The sequence below is a fragment of the Onthophagus taurus genome, chromosome 11 (genome assembly GCF_036711975.1).
Source record: "Onthophagus taurus isolate NC chromosome 11, IU_Otau_3.0, whole genome shotgun sequence".
Lineage (NCBI taxonomy): Eukaryota > Metazoa > Arthropoda > Insecta > Coleoptera > Scarabaeidae > Onthophagus > Onthophagus taurus.
The window spans coordinates 27,999,558-28,027,521 of NC_091976.1; the positions used below are offsets into that span (position 1 = coordinate 27,999,558).

The following is a 27,964-nucleotide window of genomic DNA, read 5'->3' on the forward strand; positions in this document are numbered from 1 at the left end:
TCGTTAATCACAAAATAGTACTCGATAAAGATTTAATTTTTATTTATAGGTCCTATTCAATCAAACTGATCTAATATAATTTTTTACAAATGAATAATAACTCAAAAAATCGATACTAAATAAATTCTGAGCGTTTATTTTTGCAAAAGTATCCTTGAACTTTGCCTACACCTTAGTTAATGAACACCTGCACTTATTGAATGAATACTTCGCCACGTTTTATTCGTTTTTTCAAAACACATCGCGCGAAGATGTAAATTTCCTAGAAGAGAAACTCAATCGGTTTCCGCGGTCCACTTTATCATCGTTCCCAGTACTATTATAAATCGATAAGAGTACCGCATCTGCCATCTAAAAGGTCGTAAAGTTTTATTGGTTATTACTGAAAATCACATTTGCAAAGTGTTATACGTTCGAGGCGAAAGGAACTCTTTAAAATCTTTAAATGTTATTATTAATTTTATCTCTTGGGGTCACGATCGGTCTTAGATTTTCTTATTAAACTCTATTAACTCATTTAATGTAATTAAAGTTTCTGTAACGGATTTATTCTACTAAAATTTCCCTTCTGACACGGTAAATTAAACGACCTTTTAGTAGCGTTAACTGTTATCATCTCGGAACGCTTTTCTCTTCTCTTTCAGAAGGTGCTGTGAGAAACACCGAGTACCTGTGCACTTCTCGTAATAACGGTACTCGCATTCTGCACATTGACTCTTTCTTCTTCAACCTTCCGACTTCCCGAACAGGTTGCCGTTGAATAAAACTAACTGATCCCTTATAATTGCGAATTTATAATAACCAAGAATTAAAGACCGCTTTGAAATAATTAACCCATTCGAAAGAACCTTCTCCTTCACACAACGCAACATTCAAAACGGACGTCGATGACGAAACAATGAATTTCCGGTGTGTGTTAACAAGCACGCAAAGTTATATTTTAGCACCTTTTTATTTGCAGTTGCAAGTTTAAAAATGTTCTTTGATTTTATGAAGGTTACCTACTTTGTAATCATTTCTTTTTCATTTGACGCATTTCTACATCCGCGATTAAACATTCCAAAACGTTCCGTGTTAACACAATGAATACCGGGACTGGAACTTGATTTGCAAGCTTAATTAAATTGATGACGAAATTGGCCTCAATTAATATGTTGTGATCAAAAAAATTTGTTAGTACTTATTATTCTATAACAATTTATTTTCTAACTAGATGGCATAAATGAGTTTGTATCATTTAGTTGTTGTATGTTGTATTATATAAGTCAAATCTGAAAAAGCAAGCAACCTTGGCTAAACCTAGAATACAAAATTTTATGGTTTCTATTCTGATCGTAGGCCAGATTATGTACCTAGACTCATATTGATAACAGAGGCTCAAGTGAGAGCGACACTGGCTAAAAGTGCAAAGAGTAGAGTGCCTAAAATCTGGAAAAATCGCTCTATTGCTAAAAGTACTAAAATGAGGCTAGTTCAATCACTGATCTTCTCCATCCTCGAACATCCAGAATAAACTATTTTCTATTTCATTTGCCAATATGCTGAGGTTTTTTGGACACATTACAAGAAGAGATGATAATAATATAGAGATTCAGAAGATTAAAATAAGTAAATAATACCCGAAACCCAAGACAATGGAGAATACTGGCAGCTGATGATCACGATTCTCAGTAATGAGACCAACGTTTGAGCACCCATAAGAGTAGCTCCACAGAAAACATCCTTCCCCAATCTAACTCTTTTTATTGTTAGCACAAATGCTAAACCATTAATTCCAAAAACAGTTAAATTAGTTAAAATTAACAGTTAAAGTAACTTGAATTTCAGTGTATATGCATATCCCGGTTTATGCTATTCCTTTCCGTTCTAGTTTTCAGCCTTTTCTATACTCCCAGTCTGCTGGTCTCAGATTTCTCTCCAATATTGCCCTCTGAATGCCGTTTATCCAGGTAACCTTTGGTCTTGCTCTCTTCCTTCTTTTTCGGTTCTCACTGAAAAGCAAGTTTTGGAATTCTTTGCACTGTCCATCTTCCTCATCTTTTTTCGCTATACTAGTGGTGGAACGGATATCCGGCAGCTAATTAAAGTATCCTCTTTTTAATGCAACAAGTCGTTTTGAATATTTGAGAAATAAATTTTTGAATTGATCGACATTTTTTTCGAATTTTACAATTTTCGCTGATTAAGTTTTAAAAATTCGTATAAAATCCAGTTCTTGGAATATAAGTATGAAAATTTCCCAAAGTGTTAATAAGAGGGTCCTCTTTCAAATGAACCAACACGTTTTGAAAAATAACTTTTAGTTTTTGAGAAAACAATATTTGAAGTTTTGATAAAATTTTCAATGTTGCAATTTTCATCGATAACTTTCAAAATTCGCTATAAAATTCATTTCTTGAAGGATCCTAATGGAAGTATCACCAATTATTAATTAAAATATCCTCTTTTTAATGCAACAACCCGTTTTGAAAAATCGCTTTTAGATTTTGAGAAATAAATTTTTGAAATGATCGAAATTTTTTTTCGAAATTTACAATTTTCGCCGATTAAGTTTTAAAAATTCGTATAAAATCCATTTCTTGGAATATGAGTTTGAAAATTTCCCAAAGTGTTAATAAGAGTGTCCTCTTTCCAATGGACCGACACGTTTTGAAAAATAACTTTTAGTTTTTGAGAAAACAATATTTGAAGTTTTGATAAAATTTTCAATGTTGCAATTTTCATCGATAACTTTCAAAATTCGCTATAAAATTCATTTCTTGAAGGATCCTAATGGAAGTATCACCAATTATTAATTAAAGTATCCTCTTTTTAATGCAACAACCCGTTTTGAAAAATCGCTTTTAGATTTTGAGAAATAAATTTTTGAAATGATCGAAATTTTTTTTCGAAATTTACAATTTTCGCCGATTAAGTTTTAAAAATTCGTATAAAATCCATTTCTTGGAATATGAGTTTGAAAATTTCCCAAAGTGTTAATAAGAGTGTCCTCTTTCCAATGGACCGACACGTTTTGAAAAATAACTTTTAGTTTTTGAGAAAACAATATTTGAAGTTTTGATAAAATTTTCGATGTTGCAATTTTCATCGATAACTTTCAAAATTCGCTATAAAATTCATTTCTTGAAGGATCCTAATGGAAGTATCACCAATTATTAATTAAAGTATCCTCTTTTTAATGCAACAACCCGTTTTGAAAAATCGCTTTTAGATTTTGAGAAATAAATTTTTGAAATGATCGAAAGTTTTTTTCGAAATTTACAATTTTCGCCGATTAAGTTTTAAAAATTCGTATAAAATCCAGTTCTTGGAATACAAGCATGAAAATTTCCCAAAGTGTTAGTAAGAGGGTCCTCTTTTCAATGAACCAACACGTTTTGAAAAATAACTTTTAGTTTTTGAGAAAACAATATTTGAAGTTTTGATAAAATTTTCGATGTTGCAATTTTCATCGATAAATTTTAAAATTCGCTATAAAATTAATTTCTTGAAGAATCCTTGTGGAAATATCACCAATTGTTAATTAAAGTATCCTCTTTTTAATGCAAGAAGCCGTTTTGAAAAATCGCTTTTAGATTTTGAGAAATAAATTTTTGAAATAATCGACAATTTTTTCGAATTTTACAATTTTCGCCGATTAAGTTTTAAAAATTCGTATAAAATCGATTTTTTGGAATATAAGTATGAAAATTTCCCAAAATGTTAATAAAAGTGTCTTCTTTCCAATGAACCAACCCGTTTTGAAAAATAACTTTTAGTTTTTGAGACAACAATATTTGAAGTTTTGATAAAATTTTCGATGTTGCAATTTTCATCGATAATTTTTAAAATTCGCTATAAAATTAATTTCTTGAAGGATCCTTGTGAAAATATCACCAATTATTAATTAAAATATCTTCTTTTTAATGCAACAAGCCGTTTTGAACAATCACTTTTACTTCTTGAGAAATAAATTTTTGAAATGATCGACAATTTTTGCGAATTTTGCAATGCTCGCCGATTAAGTTTTAAAAATTCGTATAAAATCCATTTCTTGGAATATGAGTTTGAAAATTTCCCAAAGTGTTAATAAGAGTGTCCTCTTTCCAATGGACCGACACGTTTTGAAAAATAACTTTTAGTTTTTGAGAAAACAATATTTGAAGTTTTGATAAAATTTTCAATGTTGCAATTTTCATCGATAACTTTCAAAATTCGCTATAAAATTCATTTCTTGAAGGATCCTTGTGGAAATATCACCAATTATTAATTAAAGTATCCTCTTTTTAATGCAACAAGCCGTTTTGAAAAATCGCTTTTAGTTTTTGAGAAATAAATTTTTGAAATGATCGACAATTTTTGCGAATTTTAAGGGAGGTTATTTAGAGGAATTTTAAGCGAGGTTATTTAGTTTTTTCATCTTTCGTGTTCAGCCACTTATCATGTGTTTGGGATTTTCGGCCTTTTATTCCATTTGGTTACTCCAGGGCCGCTGGCTGGGAAATTCGAGCGAATGTAACTTGGTAAAAAATACAATATTAGGTATGAAGTATTAGTTTTCTTACCAAATGATATTGTTTTGACGAAACATTTCGGAGAAGAGGCTTTATATCATTTTTACATTGCTTTTGTGGTGAAGTAATTATGTGCATGTTGAGTAGAGTGTCATGTTGAGACTCGAACATCCAAAATAAACTATTTTCTATTTCATTTGCAAATATGCTGAGGTTTTTTGGACACATTACAAGAAGAGATGATAATAATATAGAGATTCAGAAGATAAAAATAAGTAAATAATACCCAAAACCCAAGTCAATGGAGAATACTGGTAGCTGATGATGACGATTCTCAGTAATGAGAGAACGACTAGAAAGACAGAACATTTATGGAGTAACCAACGTTTGAACACCCATAAGAGTAGCTCTACAGAAAACATCCTTCCCCAATCTAACTCTTTTTATTGTTCGCACAAATTGTAAACCATTAATTCTAAAAACGTTCATTACAAAAAAATTCTTGAAAGGATTTTGCAACCATTTAAATGTCAAAGATTTCTGACAAGGCAGAACAAGATGACACAACCTTCTTTTCAATCCAGAACTATGTCTAAAATCTTTAAAAATAATCATAAATAATCCCTTCTCTGACAATCAATTTTAGCAAAACTTTCGCGTAGATTTCCCAAGAGTTATATTATGATTTTTAAACATTAGAACGGATCTCCACGAACGTGTTGTTGCTCGTGCTCTTACTTTTCAAGTTAACTTTAAAGATAGCGAAACGTGAGCACTACTCACGCTGTTATACGAATTCACATCGTTAAGAACTTAGAAAGTCTTCGATGGTTCTTTTATTTTTTTGATAAATTAAAATAATCGATTTGATAACATAAATATACTTGGAGAATCGAGAATTAAAATCTTTTAAATACCCATTTGAGAAACAAAAAAGGAAAAAGAATTAAAATGATTAAGCTTATAAGGATTTTTAATTGGCGGCATTAACTCCTTTGCTTATAAGATTTAGCAGAAACTTTTGTTAATCAAGAATTGTCAATTATTTGGAATTATGGTCAAGGATTAAAGTGAAAAGATCAAGATCGATGATTAAAATGATAATCTCGTTGCTTTAATGAACAGAAAATTTATTTTAATTAATATAACAAAATAAAATATGCAGAAAGTTTGGAAATCTAAAAAGACTTGAGAATCGCATTGTTAACAATCATAATAGATTATTAACTTTATGAGGAAAGAAGACAAAAAAATAATAATATTTTAATTAAAAATCAAATTAGTCATAAAAAATTTCGGAGAACCACGTGCATTTTTAAACATGAAAGATTAGATAAGACATGAATGTAATTTTACCTAATCACCTATTCAACTAAAATAAAGATTTTTTTCCTCGTTAATATTTCAATTAAATAATTTTTATAATTAAAACATACAACATAATAAAATTCAACATTGACAATGGTAATTTAAGCGCAACGAGTACACTTTAAAGTGTGCGATTTTTTTAAAGTCAAGGTAGAATACCGGTTGATTTGCGCAAGGACTCGACCGGGTGAAACCGAAAACACATGACGTCTTTTGCTTACCTTTTTCCTGCACGCACGAAACCTTTTAATCTTCTAATAAAACAAATTGATTTTCTTTTTTATCTTGTAAAAAATCACAATAACAAACTAACAACAAAAAAAGAAAACACTTCCCTTTAAAAAAGCTAGTTATGTATAAGGTTTTTAAAAAATGTTTATTAAATGTTTTTGAATCGTAAAATTAGTTAATGAAAACACGAACCGTAACGTGTACCTGTTGTTGATACAATGGCAACTCTACGACTTGTTTCTCAGGTTATCTCAGGTGAATGCGACGCGTCCCCACCACACGCTGTATAGTTAAACTTGAAACGATGTTGTAGTTGGATTGTGAGAAGTCCCCCTGAGCCCCTTTTAAATAACGCACAATTTTAGATCATTACGATAATCATTATCTTGATTCAACTAAATGAATTGTGTCTAAAAATAAATATAAATAAAATTTGAGATGTTTAAATTATTTTTACTTATCAGTGTCAGAAAAATACTGACACTTCTGTCTTGCACACCTGCTTCACTTAACTTGGTATATTTACCTGAACGTTTTTTCTTTGTCCTGCTGTATTATTAATATTATGGTCGATGATATGAGAGGGTCTTCAATAATGGTTTCTGAATCAATCTTCTTCTTCATTTTTTGGGGAGCAAGACTGCAGAAAACATCCTTCTCCAACCCAACCCTTTCTGTTGCTAGCACAAATGCCAAATCATGATTTTAATCCCAAAAACTGGTTATATATGCTGAGAGCACATAAAAACGTTGCTTAACACTCTTCAGCGTTGTATTACCAAGAAATTTTTGAAAGGATTTCATTGTCAAAGATTTTTGACAATACAGAATAAGATAGAAAAATATCCAGCTAAATTATGCAACCTTCTTTTCTATCCAGAATTGTGCCTCGGAACGTCAAATTATGTCTAAAATCTTTAAAAATAACGTCATAAATGCAGCAAAACTTTGGCGTGTACTAAAAATGTAAAAAAGTAAAATGTACTTATTTTTATTTAGGTACTTTATAGTTTATAATTATGGAATGATTCTGTCTTGCCATAAAACAACAAGTGCTTCACTAAACTTGGTATATTTACCTGGAAGCTTCTTTGCTTATCCTGCTGTATTATTAACATTATGGTCGATGATATAAGAAAGCCTTCAATAATGGTTTCTGCTAGTACAAATTCTAAATCATGATTTTAATTCCAAAAACTGGTTATATATGCTGGGAGCACAAAAAAACTGTTAAGCGTAGTATTACCAAAACATTTTTGAAAGGATGTTAATGTCAAAGATTTCTGACAATACAGACCAAGATAGAAAAATATCCAGCAGAACCATGCAACCTTCTTTTCGATCATAAAGTGTCTCGGAACGAAATTTATACCTGGAAGAGAAAAAGTTGGTTAAAAAATTAAAAATTATTCCTTTTATTCCGTTTATACTATTCCTTTCCGTTTTAGTTTCCAGCGTTTTCTATCCTCCCAGTTTCCTGGTCTCAGATTTCTCTTTAATATGCCCTCTGAATGCCGTTTATCCAGGTAATCTTTGGTCTTGCTCTCTTCCTTCTTTTTCGGTTCTCACTGAAAAGCAAGTTTTGGAATTCTTTGCATTGTCCATCTTACTCATCTTTTTTCGCTATGTATACTCGATACTAATATGCAACAAGCCGTTTTGAAAAATCGCTTTTAATTTTTGAGAAAACAATTTTTGAAATGTTCGACAGTTTTTTCGAATTTTGCAGTTTTCACCGATTATGTTTTAAAAATTCGTATAAAATCCATTATTTGGAATATAAGTATGAAAATTTCCCAAAATGTTAATAAAAGTATCTTCTTTCCAATGAACTAACACGTTTTGAAGAATAACTTTTAGTTTTTGAGAAAACAATATTTGAAGTTTTGATAAAATTTTCGATGTTGCAATTTTCATCGATAAATTTTAAAATTCGCTATAAAATTAATTTCTTGAAGGATCCTTGTGAAAATATCACCAGTTATTAATTAAAGTATCCTCTTTTTAATGCAAAAAGCCGTTTTGAAAAATCGCTTTTTGTTTTTGAGAAATAAATTTTTGAAATGATCGAAAATTTTTTCGAATTTTGCAATTTTCGCCGATTAAGTTTTAAAAATTCGTATAAAATCCAGTTCTTGGAATATGAGTTTGAAAATTTTCCAAAGTGTTAATAAGAGTGTCCTCTTTCCAATGAACAAACCCGTTTTGAAAAATAACTTTTAGTTTTTGAGAAAACAATATTTGAAGTTTTGATAAAATTTTCGATGTTACAATTTTCATCGATAAATTTTAAAATTCGCTGTGAAATTCATTTCTTGAAGGATCCTTGTGGAAATATCACCAATTATTAATTAAAGTATCCTCTTTTTAATGCAACAAGCCGTTTTGAAAAATCACTTTTACTTCTTGAGAAATAAATTTTTGAAATAATCGACAATTTTTTCGAATTTTACAATTTTCGCCGATTAAGTTTTAAAAATTCGTGTAAAATCGATTTTTTGGAATATAAGTATGAAAATTTCCCAAAATGTTAATAAAAGTGTCTTCTTTCCAATGAACCAACCCGTTTTGAAAAATAACTTTTAGTTTTTGAGAAAACAATATTTGAAGTTTTGATAACATTTTCGATGTTGCAATTTTCATCGATAACTTTCAAAATTCGCTATGAAATTCATTTCTTGAAAGATCCTTGTGGAAATATCACCAATTATTAACTAAAGTATCCTCTTTTTAATGCAACAAGCCGTTTTGAAAAATCGCTTTTAGATTTTGAGAAATAAATTTTTGAAATGATCGACAATTTTTGCGAATTTTGCAATTTTCGCCGATTAAGTTTTAAAAATTCGTATAAAATCCACAAGCATAAATTACAACGAAAATTTTCTTACGTTTCATTTTTTGTTGTGAATTAATTCAATCGTTATGTTATTTAGTTTTTTCATCTTTCGTGTTTAGCCACTTATCATGTGTCTGGGATTTTCGGCTTTTTATTCCATTTGGTCACTCTAGGGCCATTGGCTGGGAAATTCAAACGAGTGTAACATGGTAAAAAATACAATGTTAGGTATGAAGTATTAGTTTTCTTACCAAATGATATTGTTTTGACGAAACATTTCGGAGAAGAGACTTTATATCATTTTTACATTGCTTTTGTGGTAAAGTAACTATGTGTATGTTGTAGCAGCGATTCGGAAAATTGTTATATGTTATGTTGTTGAGGAACGCAAAGGATTTTAAATCTTGGCCATTTTGGGCATAACCATGAAGCATGTTAATCATCTAAAACATTAAGAAGCTTTATTATAACTCACCAATTTCCTGCAATTAATTATTATGTTGTTATTAATATATATTAATATTTTCGAGGTATTATAATAATTCTTCATCTCAGTAATTGGTTTAATGATTTTGCACTTGTGATATTCTTAAACTCAACAAAAGTATATTAAAATTATTAAAACACAATTAATTATAAATGTGTATGAAATGATAAAAAAGAAAAAATATAAACTTGAAATATTTTATTAAATCTCGAGTACAACAACTATAATAATAATAATAACTTATAGGCCGGTATTTTACCATTTATAAAAAAGGAAAAAAATCGTTCTTTTTTCATCTGTATATTACAAATTAATTTCATCATATATATGTATAATATATATAATAATATAATCTAGTTACAAAAATTATTCGTATCTTATTTAAAAAGTTATTTTATATTTATATTTTTTTCTACATACATTAGCAATAACAATGTGATTATATTTCCCAAAAAGTTATTTTTCATTTTCTCATCTCCATTTTTTTATTAAAAAAATCGTTTCGTTTATTTTTGTAAATAAAAAAAAAAGATTTTATATTGTAATGTGCTGAAATGAACTAGTGTGTTTTTCTACACTTTTTCGATTAACGTCGGTTATTTTTAAGTTAATAAAAATTAACTTTTAAACCACACTACAAATTCCTTAATTTAAGAATAAAGTTTTTCACGATATTTTTTTATCTTGCTATTAATTAGTATTTTTTTTTATGAAACACTGCGATGATTATTAATTATTAATAAATTGTTATTAGAGTATTTAGGGATTAATGTTGCGCGAAAGCTTTGAAAAATAAAACTTTGTTCTTAAATTGTCGGAAAAACCCGTTCAAAATCCGAACAACGTTTTTATTACTTTTTTAGTTAATAATTTTTTGTTAATTTAAAATATACTATAATAATTATGTATAGTAGGGAAAAAGTATATATTTATTTTTTATCAACTGTTTCCGAACATCACAATGTTTTTTTTATGTTTTAACATTCACAATAGCTTAACTTCAACAGATTCTTTTTTCTTCAAATAAATACACTTAAAAATCAGTCTATTTGTCAGTAAGGCAACCGTGTAACAATATGTATAAAAAATTAAAAAAAGGAATTTTAAACGCTTTTAGTAAACTATTTACATGCAATTTCTAATAAATTAGCTTTACTTTAAAAAACGTTTTCTTAAAAATATGATTATTTTATGTTATATTTTGTTCAAAATAATATGTTAATTTAAACAGAAATTAATGGGAGCACATATAAAAAACGATTATGAGTATTATTTACTAATGGCAGTTTACAAAATAGTTCGACGAATGTAGAGATTTAATAAAAAGATTACCCTGTCAACGTTTTTGTTTTATTTTGTGGGGATAAATAAACGATATAGAAAAAGATTTTAAAATAAGTAGCGATTTTACTATTTAAGAATAAATTAAATCCTAACTGTAATAGAAAAAACTTAATCAAAATTTGTTTAAAAAAAATTAAATTATCTGTATAAATATACTGTACAATTTTTTTTTTGTATCCTACCAACGTATATTTATTTTATTATTATTTCCGCATATTATATTTTTTTATAATACACTTTACAGTTTAGTTTTTTTTACATTAGATACACCATTTCATGTTATAAACATCAATATTCATCTCTCCCTTTAATAATTAGTATTTTTTTGATTATTAATTTATTTCGTTCATTCTTTCTTTTAAAATTAACGTACCACTATACCTCAGCCCCTAAATCTTGCACCCCACTTTCAGCAATTGGTACAAATTTATCTTCAATTTGTATAAGAAGTATCGTCCTATCCACGTGAGATCTTTTACTTGGATCTTTATGGTAAGGACTCCATTTATGAACAACCTTAAGAAATTTATTTAATCATTTCAATTTTTTTATTTCACATAATTACCTGTCCTTCCATCCCAGTTTCTGGCAACCAATCTCTCCAATGAGACCTTCCCCCTCGCGCTCTCATATACTCATTAGGCCAACAAACATCGATTCTTCTCCCAAGATTAATACAATCATAAACCAAATTGGGGTCTTCAATCTAAAAATAAATTAAGGTTAAGAAATTTTAAGAAAAGGATGTTTGTTCCAAACAGGACGTCGCGTCTTTATTTCTTTATGTAGATAAAATAAAGGCGCGACGTCCAGTTTTTATTCATTTTTTTATTTACCCTAACTCTATGTAAAGTCATTTCTTTTTCACCATCCCCCTCTCCATTCCTTTCATCCCCTCTTCCTTGACCATCTGGAGCTTGCGAAACTGATCTCTCATCTTTTTCTTTAAATAATCCCGCTAAACTAACCAGCGTAGAACTCGTAGGTTTTCCCATTGAAGCTAAACTTCCCCGATTTCCACCTAAAGAAGTTCGACTCAACGATGATCCCCTTCCGATGCTTCCCCCTAAATGCGAACCATCTATACTTTGACTTCCGGCCGTGTGATGTCCTAAAGCTGCAATTGGAGTCATCGCGTAAACGCCTTCGTGTCCCATTCCTAATTCATCTCTTCCCGAACTTCCGCTAGAACAACCTTCCCCACATCGTTTTCGGATTTTGCGGAATAATTCTAAAAGGTGGTTTCGGATTTTTCCAAGGCTGATTGAACCCCCTACTAAGCTGCAGAGTTGTTCATTGGTTTCCGCGTAACTTGTTGTTAAAGGCGAGACGTAAATTGGGTAACCAATTGGTTGATCACAAGAAGAATTTATTATGTTTCTTAACGCTTGTTTAGCATTTTGTATGCTCCCCCTTTCGGGGTTTCGATTTCTTAAGTAAACTAATTCTTGCTGTTGTCCAGCCCATAACCCTCTTACACATTCTTTGTTTACTTTTATAACCCGAAAATTTAAATACATTTTATTTAACATAATAATTTTGTACTCGTCTGTGCCATCATCTAAAACGTGTCTCAACGCAAGCAAACTTGGAGTTCCACTTAAAACAGCGCTCCTCCACGCCGGATCACCTTCGTGGGTGATAACCAATTCTTCTTCATGCTTGCAAATCGCGTCGTATAAAGCAGGGAGTTCTTCGTATTCTTCCGATGCCATGAAATGATCTTGATGCAGTTTTAACGACATTCGAACCCCCGGTGCTACAACATTCTTAAAAAGATCCATGTCGGTAAAAACCCATTCATCTCTTGGGCAAGTGATGCGAAAATCGCCTTTGAATAAAGCGTGAAGTCCATAAAGAAAGAATTCAACCGTCGAAAGTGTGTTATGTGATGCAGTCGCTAAAGATCTTCGTCCTAAATCAACGTTATAAATATTTTAAAAAAAAAGTGATGTTAAAAAAAGTTACCTAAAAGACTTAAAGCAAAACATAAAAGGACCAAAGTCGAGTTTTGTGAGGTATCGAGGTTTTTACGATTTTTATCAACGCAAAAACTTATCCAATCGTTGTAAACATGACAAAACATGTTTCGCGTCATCCCTCCACTTGCAGCGTCGTAATCTTCGTCGATGTTAAAATTAAAAATCGGATCTAAATCAACAAAGTTTTTGTCGGCAATTGGCTCTAATCCTTTAAAAATTGAAGTCAAAGATAACCACTCTTCTAATTTTGGGGAACGAATTGTGTAAAAAATTATGCTCTAAAAATTAAATTTATTACACCAAAAATAAAAAAAAATAAAAAGATTTACCTTAACATAATAAGTTATAATAATTTTTCTCAAATCAAATGATTGAAACATCGAAACCGCATTATTATCCGAAATACTATAACCTTCAATTATATATTTTGAAGCTGTAACTTCCCAAGCTAACCATCGTTGACTAAACGCCGCGTTAACACTTAACATATGCGGTAAATGCCCTGGATCGCAACAACAACACCCATCGTTTTCTTCAACTCCTTCCGTAATAGCCTCAACTTCTCTTTGCTGGCAATAAGTACCCCGAAACTCCAACCCGCGCATTTGAAACGTAACTAATCCATTTCCCATTTCAATAATATGCACCAAACAATTCAAATAATCCGATGCTAACACAAAACAATCCCCTTGATTAACCGGCCCCCATCGTCCCATTATTAAATCACCACACAATGAGTGCTGAAGACTCCTAGTAAGGTGTTCATAAAAAATTGAATTTAAATTATTATCATCAGCCCCTAAATTTCGATCTAAATGTGATGAAAGAGGCGTATTTGAATGGTCAACTCGTTTTGTGTTGTAATCTCGCTCCCAAAATTTAACAGGGCGGACGTAGGATGTTAAAAAAATTGCGCTGCCTAAAAAAGGGTTTAATGGACTCGAAAGGATTGAAGAAATAACAGCTTGAAGAAAAAGCATCGCTGAATGCGGCACAGAAAACGGCTGGGCGAATGCATGGAATGCTGAACCCCACGTTATTTGCCACGGTGCTATGTATGTTACGATAAATTGAAGCTAAAAATGAATTGGGTTTAAAAAAAAATTAAAATGTTTTTTTATGATTACCTTAAGTAATAATTCGTAAGTTTTTTGAAAAACAACACTCATTAAAAAAAAATTTATTAAAAAGCTGTGTTGAAAAACTCCATAGTGGTATTTAAAAAGTAATGCGGAAAAAGTTAAGATGAGATATTGAAAGTGTTGGTTTGAATAAGTCGATCTTAAACATTTTAATCCACATATAACCATGATAAAAGTTCCTTGGATTATTTCAAATTTTGTTACTAAAATTGGTGCCTCTTCAGTAAGAACCGATAAAAACATTATTGGGTATAAAATATTTCGTTCAAAAAAACAAAGATATACGTAAACCTAAAAAAAAATAAAATATTTATATCTTAAATTTTTATATATAGGTGTTCTTGTAAGTCGTGGCATAATTTTAATCGCAAATACTAGAAAACCCAGAAATGGTTAAAATATGGCTTTCAAAGATAAGAAATTTTTAAAGATTTTCTTAAATATTTTCAATATGGTTCAATTTTAGAATTCGTATAAAATCCAGTTCTTGGAATATGAGTATGAAAAATTCCCAAAGTGTTAATAAAAGTGTCTTCTTTCCAATGAACCAACTCATTTTGAAAAATAACTCTTAGTTTTTGAGAAAACCATATTTGAAGTTTTGATAAAATTTTCGATGTTGCAATTTTAATCGATAACTTTAAAAAATTCGCTATAAAATTAATTTCTTGAGGGATCCTTGTGGAAATATCACCAATTATTAATTAAAATATCCTCTTTTTAATGCAAAAAGCCGTTTTGAAAAATCACTTTTAGTTCTTGATAAAGAAATTTTTGAAATGATCGAATTTTGCAATTTTCGCCGATTAAGTTTTAAAATTCGTATAAAATCGATTTCTTGGAATATGAGTATGAAAATTTCCCAAAGTGTTAATAAAAGTGTCCTCTTCCCAATGTACCAACACGTTTTGAAAAATAACGTTTAGTTTTTGAGAAAACAATATTTGAAGTTTCGATAAAATTTTCGATGTTGCATTTTTCATCAATAACTTTCAAAATTCGCTATAAAATTAATTTCTTGAAGAATCCTTGTGGAAATATCGCCAATTATTAATTGACGTATCCTCTTTTTAATGCAAAAAGGCGTTTTGAAACATCACTTTTAGTTCTTGAGAAATAAATTTTTGAAATGATCGAATTTTGCAATTTACGCCATTAAGTTTTAAAATTCGTATAAAATCAAGTTCTTGGAATATGAGTATGAAAATTTCCCAAAGTGTTAATAAAAGTGTCTTCTTTCCAATGAACCAACCCATTTTGAAAAATAACTTTTAGTTTTTGAGAAAACAATATTTGAAGTTTTGATAAAATTTTCGATGCCGCAATTTTCATCGATAACTTTCAAAATTCGCTATAAAATCAATTTCTTGAAGGATCCTTGTGGAAATATCACCAATTATTAATTAAAATATCCTCCTTTTAATGCAACAAACCGTTTTGAAAAATCACTTATAGTTTTTGAGAAAAAAATTTTTGAAATGATCGACAATTTTTTGCAATTTTGCAATTTGCACCGATTAAGTTTTGAAAATTCGTATAAAATCGATTTCTTGGAATATGAGTATGAAAATTTCCCAAAATGCTAATAAAAGTGTCCTCTTTCCAATGAACCAACACGTTTTGAAAAATTACTTTTAGTTTTTGAGAAAACAATATTTGAAGTTTTGATAAAATTTTCGATGTTGCAATTTTCATCGATAATTTTCAAAATTCGCTATAAAATTAATTTCTTGAAGAATCCTTGTGGAAATATCACCAATTATTAATTAAAGTATCCTCTTTTTAATGCCAAAAACCATTTTAAAAAATCACTTCCAGTTCTTGAGAAATAACGTTTTGAAATGATCGACAATTTTTTCGAATTTTGCAATTTTCGCCGATTAAGTTTTAAAAATTCGTATAAAATCGATTTCTTGGAATATGAGTATGAAAATTTCCCAAAATGTTAATAAAAGTGTCTTCTTTCCAATAAACCAACCCGTTTTGAAAAATAGTTTTTAGTTTTTGAGAAAACAATATTTGAAGTTTTAATAAAATTTTCGATGTTGCAATTTTTATCGATAATTTTCAAAATTCGCTATAAAATTAATTTCTTGAAGAATCCTTTTGGAAATATCATCAATTATTAATTTAAATATCCTCTTTTTAATGCAACAAGCCGTTTTGAAAAATCACTTTTAGTTGTTGAGAAATAAATTTTTGAAATGATCGACAACTTTAAACAATATTTGAAGTTTTACTAGTTATTTCCTTTAAACTTTTTTATTATGTCATAAACCCCTAAAATCTTACAACTGACTCTAAAAGCCTCTTTAATTTTAAAATTATTTTCACTCTTAAAAATTTTTGTTTAGACGCATCGTTTTCGAGTTATTCGCAAAAAGGTACAACCTCAATTATGAAATGTTTTCATTAATTTTAACAAATTTTGTAACTGGAGCAGTAAAGGAACTGTCAAATCATTACCCTTTCGTCAGTTGGTAATAGTTGTTTAAAATGACAAATAATTACAGTTTTAGTGAGCAAACTGATATGCTTTTGAAGTTGGGAGAATGTTTAGGCAATGCTAACGCAGTGGTGAGATGATATCGCAAATAACTGATGATATCAACAGTTCGGACATTTCGGAATATCCAAAAATAGAGTATCCATACCACTTGTCGACAGTACAAGAATTAAAAAAATGCTGATTACCCGGTGCGAGTACAGTTTTGCCATACTGTGATGAAAAAATGTACTATTGATGTTGCGTGTTAGAAAAAATACTTTTTATTGATGACCATTAATTTGACACATTACTTTACTGCTTGAACGAGGTTGGATCAAAAATTTCTAAGAGTGAAAATAACTTTAAAATGAAGTTTTAAGGAAATAACCTTTGTGGACACCTGTATAGTATTGATACTTTCAAAAGTGATCTTAAACGATTTCTCATGATAACATTGTATTGTTTGACAAATTTTATCTTTCTAAGACAAACCATATTGAAAATATTTAAGAAAATGTTTGAAAATTTCTTAACTTTGAAATCCCATATCTTAGCCATTTATTATTCATCATTTTCACTCTAATAATTGTGATTAAAATTATGCCGCGACTTACAGAAACACCATGTACAAAATGTTTCAAACCACCATTTTCAAAAATATTGTTTATTTCAACTTATTTTGAGTTAAAATGGTAATTTGGAACAAGCTATATACATAATATAATTACAATTTCAAACCACATTATTTTAGCAGGTCCCCTAACTTGATAATGATCATATTCTTGCGCTCTAAGAACTGGTCTTCCTATACATAACCAAGGAAGTTGTTTGCGTAGCTGCGGCACAATGTAATGAAGTAAAAATCCCAGCACAGCCAAAACACACCACATTATTGGACTCAAATTGGGTTGAAGAACCGTAAAAACCGTACTAGCATGAACTCCAAATACCAATAAAGCGATTAAACTACATAAAATTACATCGCTTTTTAATCGGGCATTAACAGTTTTTTGTAATTTATGAGGTAATGGATCTCCTGGTTCATTATCATCTTTAATTTCCAACTTTCCATCAATTTTTTCGTCTATTTTCGCATTGATCTTCTCAATTTTTGATTCTAATTTTGCATCAACTTCGCTTTTTTCTTCTTTATTTTCTTTATTATTATCACAATTTCTTTTCTCTTTTTCTTTAGATAAATGTTTGCGATGTTCTCGATAAACATCGGGCGGCCAAATATTCTTTTTAACCATATTCCATATGATTGTTGGATCGCTTGCGCTTCGACTTAAATGATAAGATGAAGCGATTATGCAAGCACAAAAAACCGAAAAAAGTATATGTTGGGATCTTTTTGGTTCGCAAAGTCCTCCGTAAGCCAAAGCGAACATAACAATAAGCGCAATTGTTGATCTGAAGACGCAATAAAAGGAAGCACTCAAACTTGAAACGGCGTTTCCGCCGAATAAGTGCATATCGATTTGTTCGAGTAAATATAAAAGAAACGTATTGATTTGTGGGAATAACCCCAAAGAAAAAGAAAGTGGAAAAAATAAAATTATGGCAATAAAAAAATCGCGAAAAAAAATCAAAAATTCCTCTTTGTTAAAATTATACTCAAAAATACTAATTTCTTCGGAACTCTCCTCGTTCGTTATTTTCGAATTTAGCAACAAAACGATTGTTGAAAAAATTGAAAAATAAATAGGTCTTGAATAAGCGATGATTCGATTAAAACCGTGCGTTGGCGACGCAGCATCCGGTTGGACGCTTTTTAACAATGAATATTGGCAGCTTGCAATAACGAAACAAAATAAAAACGATTGTAAGTCTTTGTAAAAACCGAAATATAACAAGGAAGCACCTAAAACCGAGACTAAAACCCCCAAAATTATCGAAAGCAACGTCTCGAATAACGTTAAATTCCTATCTAATAAAGCCAATAATTTTAACCTATCTAAAGTGACTTTTATGTAACTCCACGGGAATATTTTAAACTTATAATAAGAAGTCGTCGCCGGAAAATTATTATTTAACGTATCAGCGGCTGGAATTATTCTAAATCGATTTCTTGGCATCATATCCACTTCGTTTTCATTATTAATCAAATACATATCCCTCAAAAAACCTTCATCCATATATTGTGCGGTTGAATTTGTTGTATTCGATTCATTTTGCCTCCTTGAAATATCTTCTCGTTGTATCCTCACCGGAATCATGCTACTCCTCACCTTTAAAGCATCTGAAATTACTGATAAGGAGTCTATGGGGTTGTTCCAAACCTCAACTGCTTTCGAATTTGTTCGATCTTCTGCACTGGTCGCCGGCAAATTATTCGTCGTGTTATTCGCCGTTCCCAAACCTTTTTCGTCGAATGTATATGTTACCCAATTTCCGTACTCGTCCAAGAAACAATGAACTGAACCGTCGCTTGTATCGTTAAACGATTTTGCACAATGAGTACCATGACCGGATGATAAAGTCGTTGCTATCGCCGTATCACGCATTCTTTTATTTATAGTGGAACGAATTCCATTTTGTGGTCTTCTACTTACTCTTGCGTTACGTCTTAATCTGAAATAAAAAGAAAGAAGTTCAATTAGGATATAAATGTGTAAATACAAATTTAAATGTAGCGTGAAATTCAGATGATAGAAAGTAGAATTAACCCTTTGTGTCCCGACGACACTTTAAAGTACCGGTAGTTTTAAACACTCATTTTAAATCATTTTAAAAAGAAAGCATTGAGATTTAATTTGAAATAAGTCTCATTCCTTAATTTCAATAAACACAGGTTCCAGGAATTTTTAAATTAGCATCTTTTTTGACACTTTTAGGTTATACGAAAATGTAAGGTTTGTTTCAACATCTTTTTTCTCAATATTTTTCCAATCCAATCCAACAATTATTATAGATCATTTTAAAAAGAAAGCTTTGAGCTTTAATTTAGGACAACTCTCATTCCTTAATTTCAATAAATACGACTTCCAGGAATTTTTAAATTAGCATCTTTTTTGACATTTTTAGGTTATACGAAAATGTAAGTTTAATTTCAACATTTTTTTTCTTAACATTTTTGTGATCCAACACAACCATTATTATACATCATTTTAAAGAGATAGCTTTGAGCTTTAATTTAAAATAAGTTTCATTCCTTAATTTCAATAAATACGGCTTCCAGGAATTTTTAAATTAGCATCTTTTTTGACACTTTTAGGTTATACGAAAATGTAAGTTTTGTTTCAACATTTTTTTTCTCAATATTTTTCCAATCCAACCCTACAATTATTATACATCATTTTAAAGAGAAAGCTTTGAGCTTTAATTTAGAACAAGCCTCATTCCTTAATTTCAATAATTATGGCTTCCAGGAATTTTTAAATTAGCATCTTTTTTGACATTTTTAGGTTATACGAAAATGTAAGTTTAATTTCAACATTTTTTTTCTTCACATTTTTGTGATCCAACACAACCATTATTATACATCATTTTAAAGAGAAAGCTTTGAGCTTTAATTTAAAATAAGTTTCATTCCTTAATTTCAATAAATACGGCTTCCAGGAATTTTTAAATTAGCATCTTTTTTGACACTTTTAGGTTATACGAAAATGTAAGTTTTGTTTCAATATTTTTTTTCTCAATATTTTTCCAATGCAACTCAACAATTATTATACATCATTTTATAGAGAAAGCTTTGAGCTTTAATTTAAAATAAGTTTCATTCCTTAATTTCAATAAATACGGCTTCCAGGAATTTTTAAATTAGCATCTTTTTTAAAATTTTTAGGTTATATGAAAATGTTAGTTTTAACTCAATACTCTTTTTCTCAATATTTTTCTAATTCAACCCAACGATTATTATACATCGATTTAAACAGAAAGCTTTAAGCTTCAATTTAAAATAAGTTTCATTTCTTAATTTCAATAAACACGGCTTCCAGGCATTTATAAATTAGCATCTTTTGCGACACTTAGATTATGCGAAAATGTTAGTTTTTGCTCAATATGTTTTTTGTCAATATTCTATCAGATTTTCGTCATTCTGTAGCTACAGGTCTGATAAATAAATATTCAAATTTACTGCGTCCACGAAAATGTCGTAAGAGGAAGATGTGAAAATTGTTCTGCCAAAGCTAGACCCCACTCAAAATGTATTGAAAGATCTGTTTTTCTGAATAATCATAATGTGATTTAACTAAAGCAAGTGTTACTTATTTTCTAACGTAAAAAAAAATGCATTATTTTTATATTGGCAATAACAGTTTTTGTTTACTGCAACATCACTAAAATATATTTTAATGCCTGATGGTACTCTCAAGTATCATTATCTTCCTGGAATGGGGAGATTGCATATTTTGCTAAAATTGATTATTGAGAACTAATAGTAGACCTAGAACCAGAAACATTTGGGTTTAGCTGAACGTCTTTTAAGGCGGCTAGTGTTAGTCCTAGTTTTAATTTTTTTTATTTTAAAAGAAAAATTATGTAATGATACTTTGGTGATAATTTATCGTCTAGACCTGATTTCGGGCCCTGCCCTTCATCAGTAGATTAGACCCTACAATGTACAAAAATAGGTAGGGCGTACAATTTGGGAATTTGTGGGTTCAGAGGAATATTGCGATTGTTGCCTAGAAATTCATTTATTACTGCTATGTTTTCTTTGATTGTCTGTTTTGTCTTTTTGTGAAAATAGGTAGTTGGGTCTTTAGTTATGTTTTGAAAATTATTGTCATTCAGGAATGCCTCTGTCTTCTGTAATAATTTCTTTTAATAACATCAAGTTCATTCCAATTAACTAGTTAAGAACTTTTTATTTGCTGATATCGTAATGTGAATATTGCATATGTTTTGCAAAGTTTTAATGTTGACGTGAGTTTAGTTTTTAAGTTTTGTATATACATTATTTTCAATGCTACTTTAACCTTAATTTTTTCTAATGTTACTATCTTATATTTTTGTACATTGTAGGGTCTAATCTACTGATGAAGGGCATGGCCCAAAACCAGATCTAGACTAGATTAATAAATTATCACCAAAGTATCATTAAATAATTTTTTTGTTAAAATATTAACACATGGTGAAAATGGACATATCCTATATAAATCCGAATTTCTAGTTCTAGGTTTAGTGTTAGTGTCAGTTATAGTTGTTTCGCAAATATTTAAGCCTATGATGCAAATAGATTAACTTAAATAATAGTAACGCCATCATCATATAAAATAATAATTAACCTGCAATGTCTTGGAGGTGAAAATCTTTGTGTATGTCTTTGTAACATCCCATCATAAGCCATCATACTTTGCCCATCTCTTCTAGCCGCTAAAAAAGCAGAAAATAACGCTTGCGTTGGTAACAAACTACTCAATTCATTATTAGATCCACTCGAAGATTCTTGATGATAAACTTCGTTTCTATGCTTAACATTTCCCCCATTATTCCTCCCTCTATACTGATGGCCATTATGTCCATTTGGAAGAACCAAACATTCCAAACCTTCAACGGAACTATTTTCGTTTTGTTTAAGGGTTTGCGTCAATTTATTTTCTCGCATCGATCGGTTTCTGTGAAATTGTCTTTCTTCGCGGTCAGAACGTCTTCTTCCAGATCGATCCGATTCGCTTTTTACGATGTAACGGGCGGGTTTTTCTAAATCTTCTGATGGATGACTCGCTGAACGGATTTTCTTTGGTATTGCTCCTAAGCTGTGCGCCGAACGACGGGATACGGTTTCTTGGAGAACTTTACTTACATCTTGTTCAAGTGATACTTTAGTTGTCGATGCCCAATCAGGATTTCGAAAATCTGTTCCTAAATACATGAAAATTTCTTAATTATTGTGGAAAATATCTTTTTGTTAAAGTTACATATCAAATTGTTACAATTTTACCTTTGCAATGACTAAGATGATTATTTTCATCATCAAAAAGAATATCCAAATCCAATTCAATTAAACTAGAACAATTTCCCAACGTTTTCCCTTTACTAGATTTTTTCTTTTTCACCCTCCTTGTTGCTAAACGTTTTCTAACAGCTCCCGTATCCTTTCCATCGCCTGGTAAATACTTAGGCCCCGCACAATCTTCATCCAAAAACTTATTATCATCCACGCAACTATCGATCACGTCTGTATTAACCGCACTCGACCGTAATTTAACCACATTATTCCCCCGACAAACGATCACGCTAAATCTTTGATCACCATCCTCACACTCAACGCTTGTATTGCTACAAGACAAATTCGAGCACTCGCTATGCGATTTTTTGTCGCTTAATTCGTTATCGGTCATGAAATCAGCACGCGCGTCTTGCATTTCAGGCGTAGCGCTCGAATTCGAATTGTCTAAATTGTCATTATCTAATAGAGCATCTTTCGACGTGGCGCTTGTCCGTTCGTGATCGTCACTTTTCGAATTGTAATGAAACACTTCCGGCACTGAGCATACGTTCATATTGTCTTTGATGTTATCGCGATGATGTGCATTTATGGAAAGGATTTTTTTTAAGCTTTCAGGGTGATGTTGGAGTCGTAAAAGAAGCGGGGATCGTATACCTTGATTGATTTCTTCGTAATCTGTGTCGGAATTATGGTTTAGGGATTCTAAATCAGTATCGGGACCATGCGAGGTTTGGTGTTCGTCTGATTGTTCGGCGATTGGGTAAACAATTTCTGACCCGTAATATGGACAAAGATTAAGATGTTGATTTCGAATTAAGGTACTGCTAGGTGGGGGTAAGGGATTTTTTGAATTTTTCATGTTTCCACCGATTATTTCAACACTATTTGGATGAACACTTAATGTTGGCGGGGGACAGCACGTTTCCAAAGCTGTACTTCGTATTCTCCGAACGCGACCTTTATTACTGCTATTAAAATACAAACCTCCTTCTGATGTTAATGCTTGATTTGGATTTTTATCAATGTACCCTAATTCTAACGATCCCGTTGGTTTTATTTCATTTTCACGGACGCTTACCTAAAAATTAATGTAATTAATTCAAAATACATTAACACGTTCGCTACCGCGTCCTGATTATTAAGGTTTTTGAAAATTGCAGGGGAGAAATTATTGGCCAACCCAGATGCAGTAGACCCTTTTAAAGAGGATCTAAAACGTATGATTCAAGAGCATCACCTAAAGCGGCATCAAATTTATAATGCTGATGACTATTGGTGCTTATTGCCTAACAAAACTTATGTCTTATGAGCTAGCAGAAAAAACTGCTCCTGGATTAAAAATTTTGAAACAACCGACTTACGTTTATGAGTTGTGTAAATGCTTCAGGCTTACATAAGCTGAAACCCTTAATGATAGGGAAATCAAAAAATCCAAGGTGTTTTAGAAATTTTAACAACCCATTGCCGTACAAAAGCACTAAAAAGGCGTGGATGGAAAAGGAACGGGGAATTTTTTAAGCGATTGTTTTTTCAACATTATGTACCTGAAGTAAGAGTTAAAATTATCTGCCATTTGTTTCATACGGCTGATTATATTTCAAAATTATATTACACAATTCGTAGTTATATTTCTGAGTTATCTCAGAAAGCATTCAGGATAACGCAACACCACCAGCAACAGAACTGAGGACTAAAGATGGGATGATCTTTGTAAAATTCTTACCTCTTAATGTTAAGTCTTTAATACAACCAATACCAAAATATTTTAAGGCTAACCAAACTGTACTATAAAAACAGTTTGTTCAGTTCTGTTGCATCAAAGGAAGAAGGAATAGCTGCAGCACTCAGTAAGATTTCACTAAAAGATGCAATCATAAATTTGTCTGTGGTGTGGAAAAACTTAGCTCAACAATAATCAAGAAGACTTGAAGAAACATCCTCTCAGATTTTAATCAACATACTAAGGATGCAGACTTTTCGCTAAGTATATTAAGGGAAAAACTAAGAAGCAAAAAAACTTTGGTCTACAGGAAGTACCTCCAGTAAGTTAATGCATAAATGGTTTTAGAAGTCGATAGCAAAATCATATACTGCACATTTTAGGGTGACTACACTGCTGCAAATGTGGAACATTTGGACAAAGATGAGGCAGCTATGTTGTGGAAATATCTTCTTCTGATGACAATTAAAGTATTTAATGTTGCTGTAGAAAGGTCAAATCAAAATTCTATAAATATAAGCAATTCAAGGAAAAGCAAAATTGCTCAACAAAATATTCAGAAAAAAATTACAGATTTTTTTAAGTCTTAGAAATGTTCCTGAATAACTGAGGTTGAAGTAATAAACTTAATTTATTTAATTAGAACCTTGTTTTTATGAACCCTCCTTAGTATGACTGTTCCACTGTATTTTTGTGTTCACACAATAGCGGCTGTACTGTATTTTAAGAAAAAATTAAGAAGCTGCATGGAAAAGAAAAGGTCCAGTTTTGGTTACACACTGGGAGGACAAGAGATTGGTATTGATATCAATAATGCATAAATACCAAATGGTACAGAACTTAGAAATTCAAAGTCCAGAGAAGCTGTATTGAAAAGAAAAGGTCCAGTATTGGTTACACAGTTTACACACTGGAAGGACAAGAGATTGGCGGCTATGACATCAATAATAATGCATAAACTCCGAATGGTACAAATAGAAAAGGAAAACAAGTAATAAAACCAGAGTGTGTTCTAACCTACAATAAGTTAATGTCCGGGATAGACATATCAGACAAAATGATGGGATACTACTCATCTCCAAAGAAAACCATAAGATGGTACAGAAAAGTGTTCTTTCATCTTATAGATATTGCAATGTGGAATGCCTATTACATACATAAGAAGGAAAGGGGTACAACCAAAATTGACTTCGAGGTTCAGAGAAGTTATAAAGGATATGCTACAGGTCAATGATGGATATATTAGCCCAACCGCAGACCAACAATCAGAATTCCATTATGTGGAGACAGTTCCCTCCACACAGAAAGACAAATCCGATATCGAGATACAACTGCGCGATATGTTTACACCAATATTATACTTGTATTCAAATATAGCATATATTTACGGATTTATTGACGTTATTTTCTAGTCAAAATGCATGACAACACCGAAAGAGCCACTTTGTCTGGGATAGACAGATCAGATGGGATACCACTCATCGCCAAAGAAAACCATAAGATGGTACAGAAAAGTGTTCTTTCATCTTATAGATATTGCAATGTGGAATGCCTAAATCCCCACAAGCGTGAATGAGTGATGCAAGGTAACTAAAAACGTTTTTTTTTAATAGTTGGTTGGGTATAATTAATTTTAAAAACAAAAACAGTTTGTCGCTTAAACTTGACGGTAGCATTCGTATTTTTCGTTTTGCGTTTTATCTTTAATTCATCAAAAATTTTCAAAGCCCTCTAGCGACTAAACTAAATAATTTTGTATATAGATAAGTTGAGTTAAATCATCATATTTTTGGTCAAGGTACTTGTGGTCTTCCGTTGTACACGTCATTTCCGGACACCCCCTGTATAAAAAGGAAAGAGGTACAACCAACATTGACCTATTGAGGTTCAGAGAAAAAGTTATAAAGGATATGCTAAAGGTTAATGATGGATATATTAGGACAACCATAGACCAACAATCAGAATTTCATTATCTGGAGAGAGTTCCCTTCACACAGAAAGACAAATGCGCGATGAAGAGGTGTCACCAGTGTAGCAGAGGTGGAGTTTACAAGAAATCCAGATACAACTGCCTGATATGTTTACACCAATATTATACTTGTATTCAAATATAGCATGTATTTCTGGATTTATTGACTTTATTTTGTAGTCAAAATGTATGACAACACCGAAAGAGTCACTTTGTCTTGGATAGACAGATCAGACAAGGTGATGGGATACTAGTCATCACCAAAGAAAACCATAAGATGGTTCAGAAAAGTGTTCTTTCATCTTATAAATATTGCAATGTGGAATGCCTAATACACATATAAGGAGGAAAGAGGTACAACCAAAATTAACCTCTTGAGGTCAGAATTCCATTATCTGGAGACACTTTCCTCCACACAGAAAGACAAATCCGCCATGAAGAGGTGTCGCCAGTGTAGCAAAGATGGAGTTTACAAATAATCCTGATACAATTGCCCAATATGTCCAGAAAAACCTAGTTTATGCGTAGATCTATCCTTCAGAATCTGACACAGTGCACAATAATTATGTTTTCTAAAATTTTGGGGTAGCCATAGTATTCATTTTGGCTTGTATAGCACATTAGGTTATATTTAGAAAAAGAAAATAGAGACTTTCAAGAAAAATTCAGGCTTGTCCAGTAATCTAGACTAGGTCTTTTTTACAAAAATTTAGCAAAAACTGCAGAAGGCGCGGTAGCAAACGTGTTAAACCAAAATATTACCTGTGGAATAAAACATAAACTTCCATTAGTAAAATTTGAATGTCTTCTAGGTGTATGAGTAGCAGAGCAACTAGGTTCCATCTCCATTTCAGGTCTTGTAAATAACCCACCTCTCAATTTCTTCATACTTGAAGCTTCCTGTGAGTCTACACTAGCTTGCCAATGTAATTTCCTCATATTTCTATTACCACCATTCCGTTTTTGATCAATTTGTCTAGAGGGTTTGGTCCGCACGGGAAGAGCAGCAGCCCCTGCTATCTCTGCATCATTTCCATCAGTTTTTATAGTAACAATTTCAAAAATTGGACCTTCATCACTACTTTCAGACGAATTTTTGCGATGAACTTCAGCTTTTAAATCAATTGTACTTGTTTGTTTAATATTGCCTGCTTCTACTTTTTGTAACTCCTCCGATTCAACACTATCAATGTCTGTACTTACTAAGGGTCCCACTTCAGTTAAAGAACCAGTAAAGTCATGTAAGAAGGTGTTTGCTGATTGTTGCTGTTTATTATTCAAAACGTCTAATTCAATTCCTTCTTCTTCTCGTTTTTCACCTGACCATTCCTCCTCTACTTTTTCTTGAACACATTCAGTTGTATCGTACATATGATGAAGAGCATAATTCACCAATTTTATCCCAGCAAATACGACTCCCGCCAAAATGCAATAACCATACCAAAGATATAAAGTTGGGGGGAAATACTACAAAGAAATTATGTTAGGTTATGTTTTGACATTTAGCTTATTTGACTTACAACATAAATTGTAAAAGGAACACAAAGTAAAAACAGCCAAAGATATAGGTGGAAAGTGTTACAAAACACATCCTGATGAGGATCATAGAACCACCCTCCTGTAAGGGAGGCCCAAACACCCTGTCTAAGAATTTCAAAAGCCTGAGAACCCATGGTCCGGTCTTCTATTGGCATTCTATACCCGGCCTGAACCCGTGTCCGTGCCGCATGTTTACGTTAAGCAAGTCCTTCGGTCCAGTTGAATCAATGAAAGTGAGCTCTGTGTCTCCATCTTGGTTAATTTTTTCGGGTTATCCGTCGCCAAATGATTCGCACGATACTATGTTTTCGTTCGTAACCAGGCTGGTCACCACAATGAACGTTTCCGCGACATCGACAACGCTTTTAATCGTTCCGTTTTCCTTTAATAATAAGCGTAAATCACTACATGGCCCAACTACTGTCAGTTTTGCGTTTGTACGAACGTCAGGTTAATGTCACATTAA

General features: G+C 31.3%; 2 protein-coding genes across 3 annotated transcripts in view; both read right to left on the reverse strand.

The window, feature by feature from the left end:
• Positions 1-6,313, reverse strand: part of LOC111423696 (echinoderm microtubule-associated protein-like 2) — a 56,746-nt gene extending 50,433 nt beyond the window's left edge. Inside the window, exon 1 of the mRNA XM_071199872.1 lies at positions 6,083-6,313. The gene's annotated coding sequence lies outside the window, so the exon portion shown is untranslated. The remainder of the gene's footprint in view (positions 1-6,082) is intronic.
• A 3,285-nt stretch (positions 6,314-9,598) lies between these two features.
• LOC111423695 (pecanex) lies at positions 9,599-27,955 on the reverse strand. 2 transcript variants are annotated; one of them, XM_023056981.2, is made up of 12 exons: positions 27,480-27,955; positions 26,722-27,426; positions 22,262-23,348; positions 21,606-22,182; positions 18,654-18,945; positions 17,100-18,602; positions 13,869-14,174; positions 13,071-13,817; positions 12,728-13,019; positions 11,596-12,674; positions 11,325-11,465; positions 9,599-11,275 (listed from the first exon to the last, which is right to left on the reverse strand). In XM_023056981.2, exons 1-12 carry the CDS (start codon positions 27,651-27,653, stop codon positions 11,135-11,137), a joined length of 7,044 nt encoding a protein of 2,347 aa, XP_022912749.2. In that variant the 5' UTR covers positions 27,654-27,955; the 3' UTR covers positions 9,599-11,134. The 2 variants fall into 2 exon arrangements, with proteins under 2 accessions (XP_022912749.2, XP_022912748.2); XM_023056980.2 differs by having other exon boundaries at positions 17,100-18,945.
• Between the last annotated feature and the right edge of the window lie 9 nt (positions 27,956-27,964).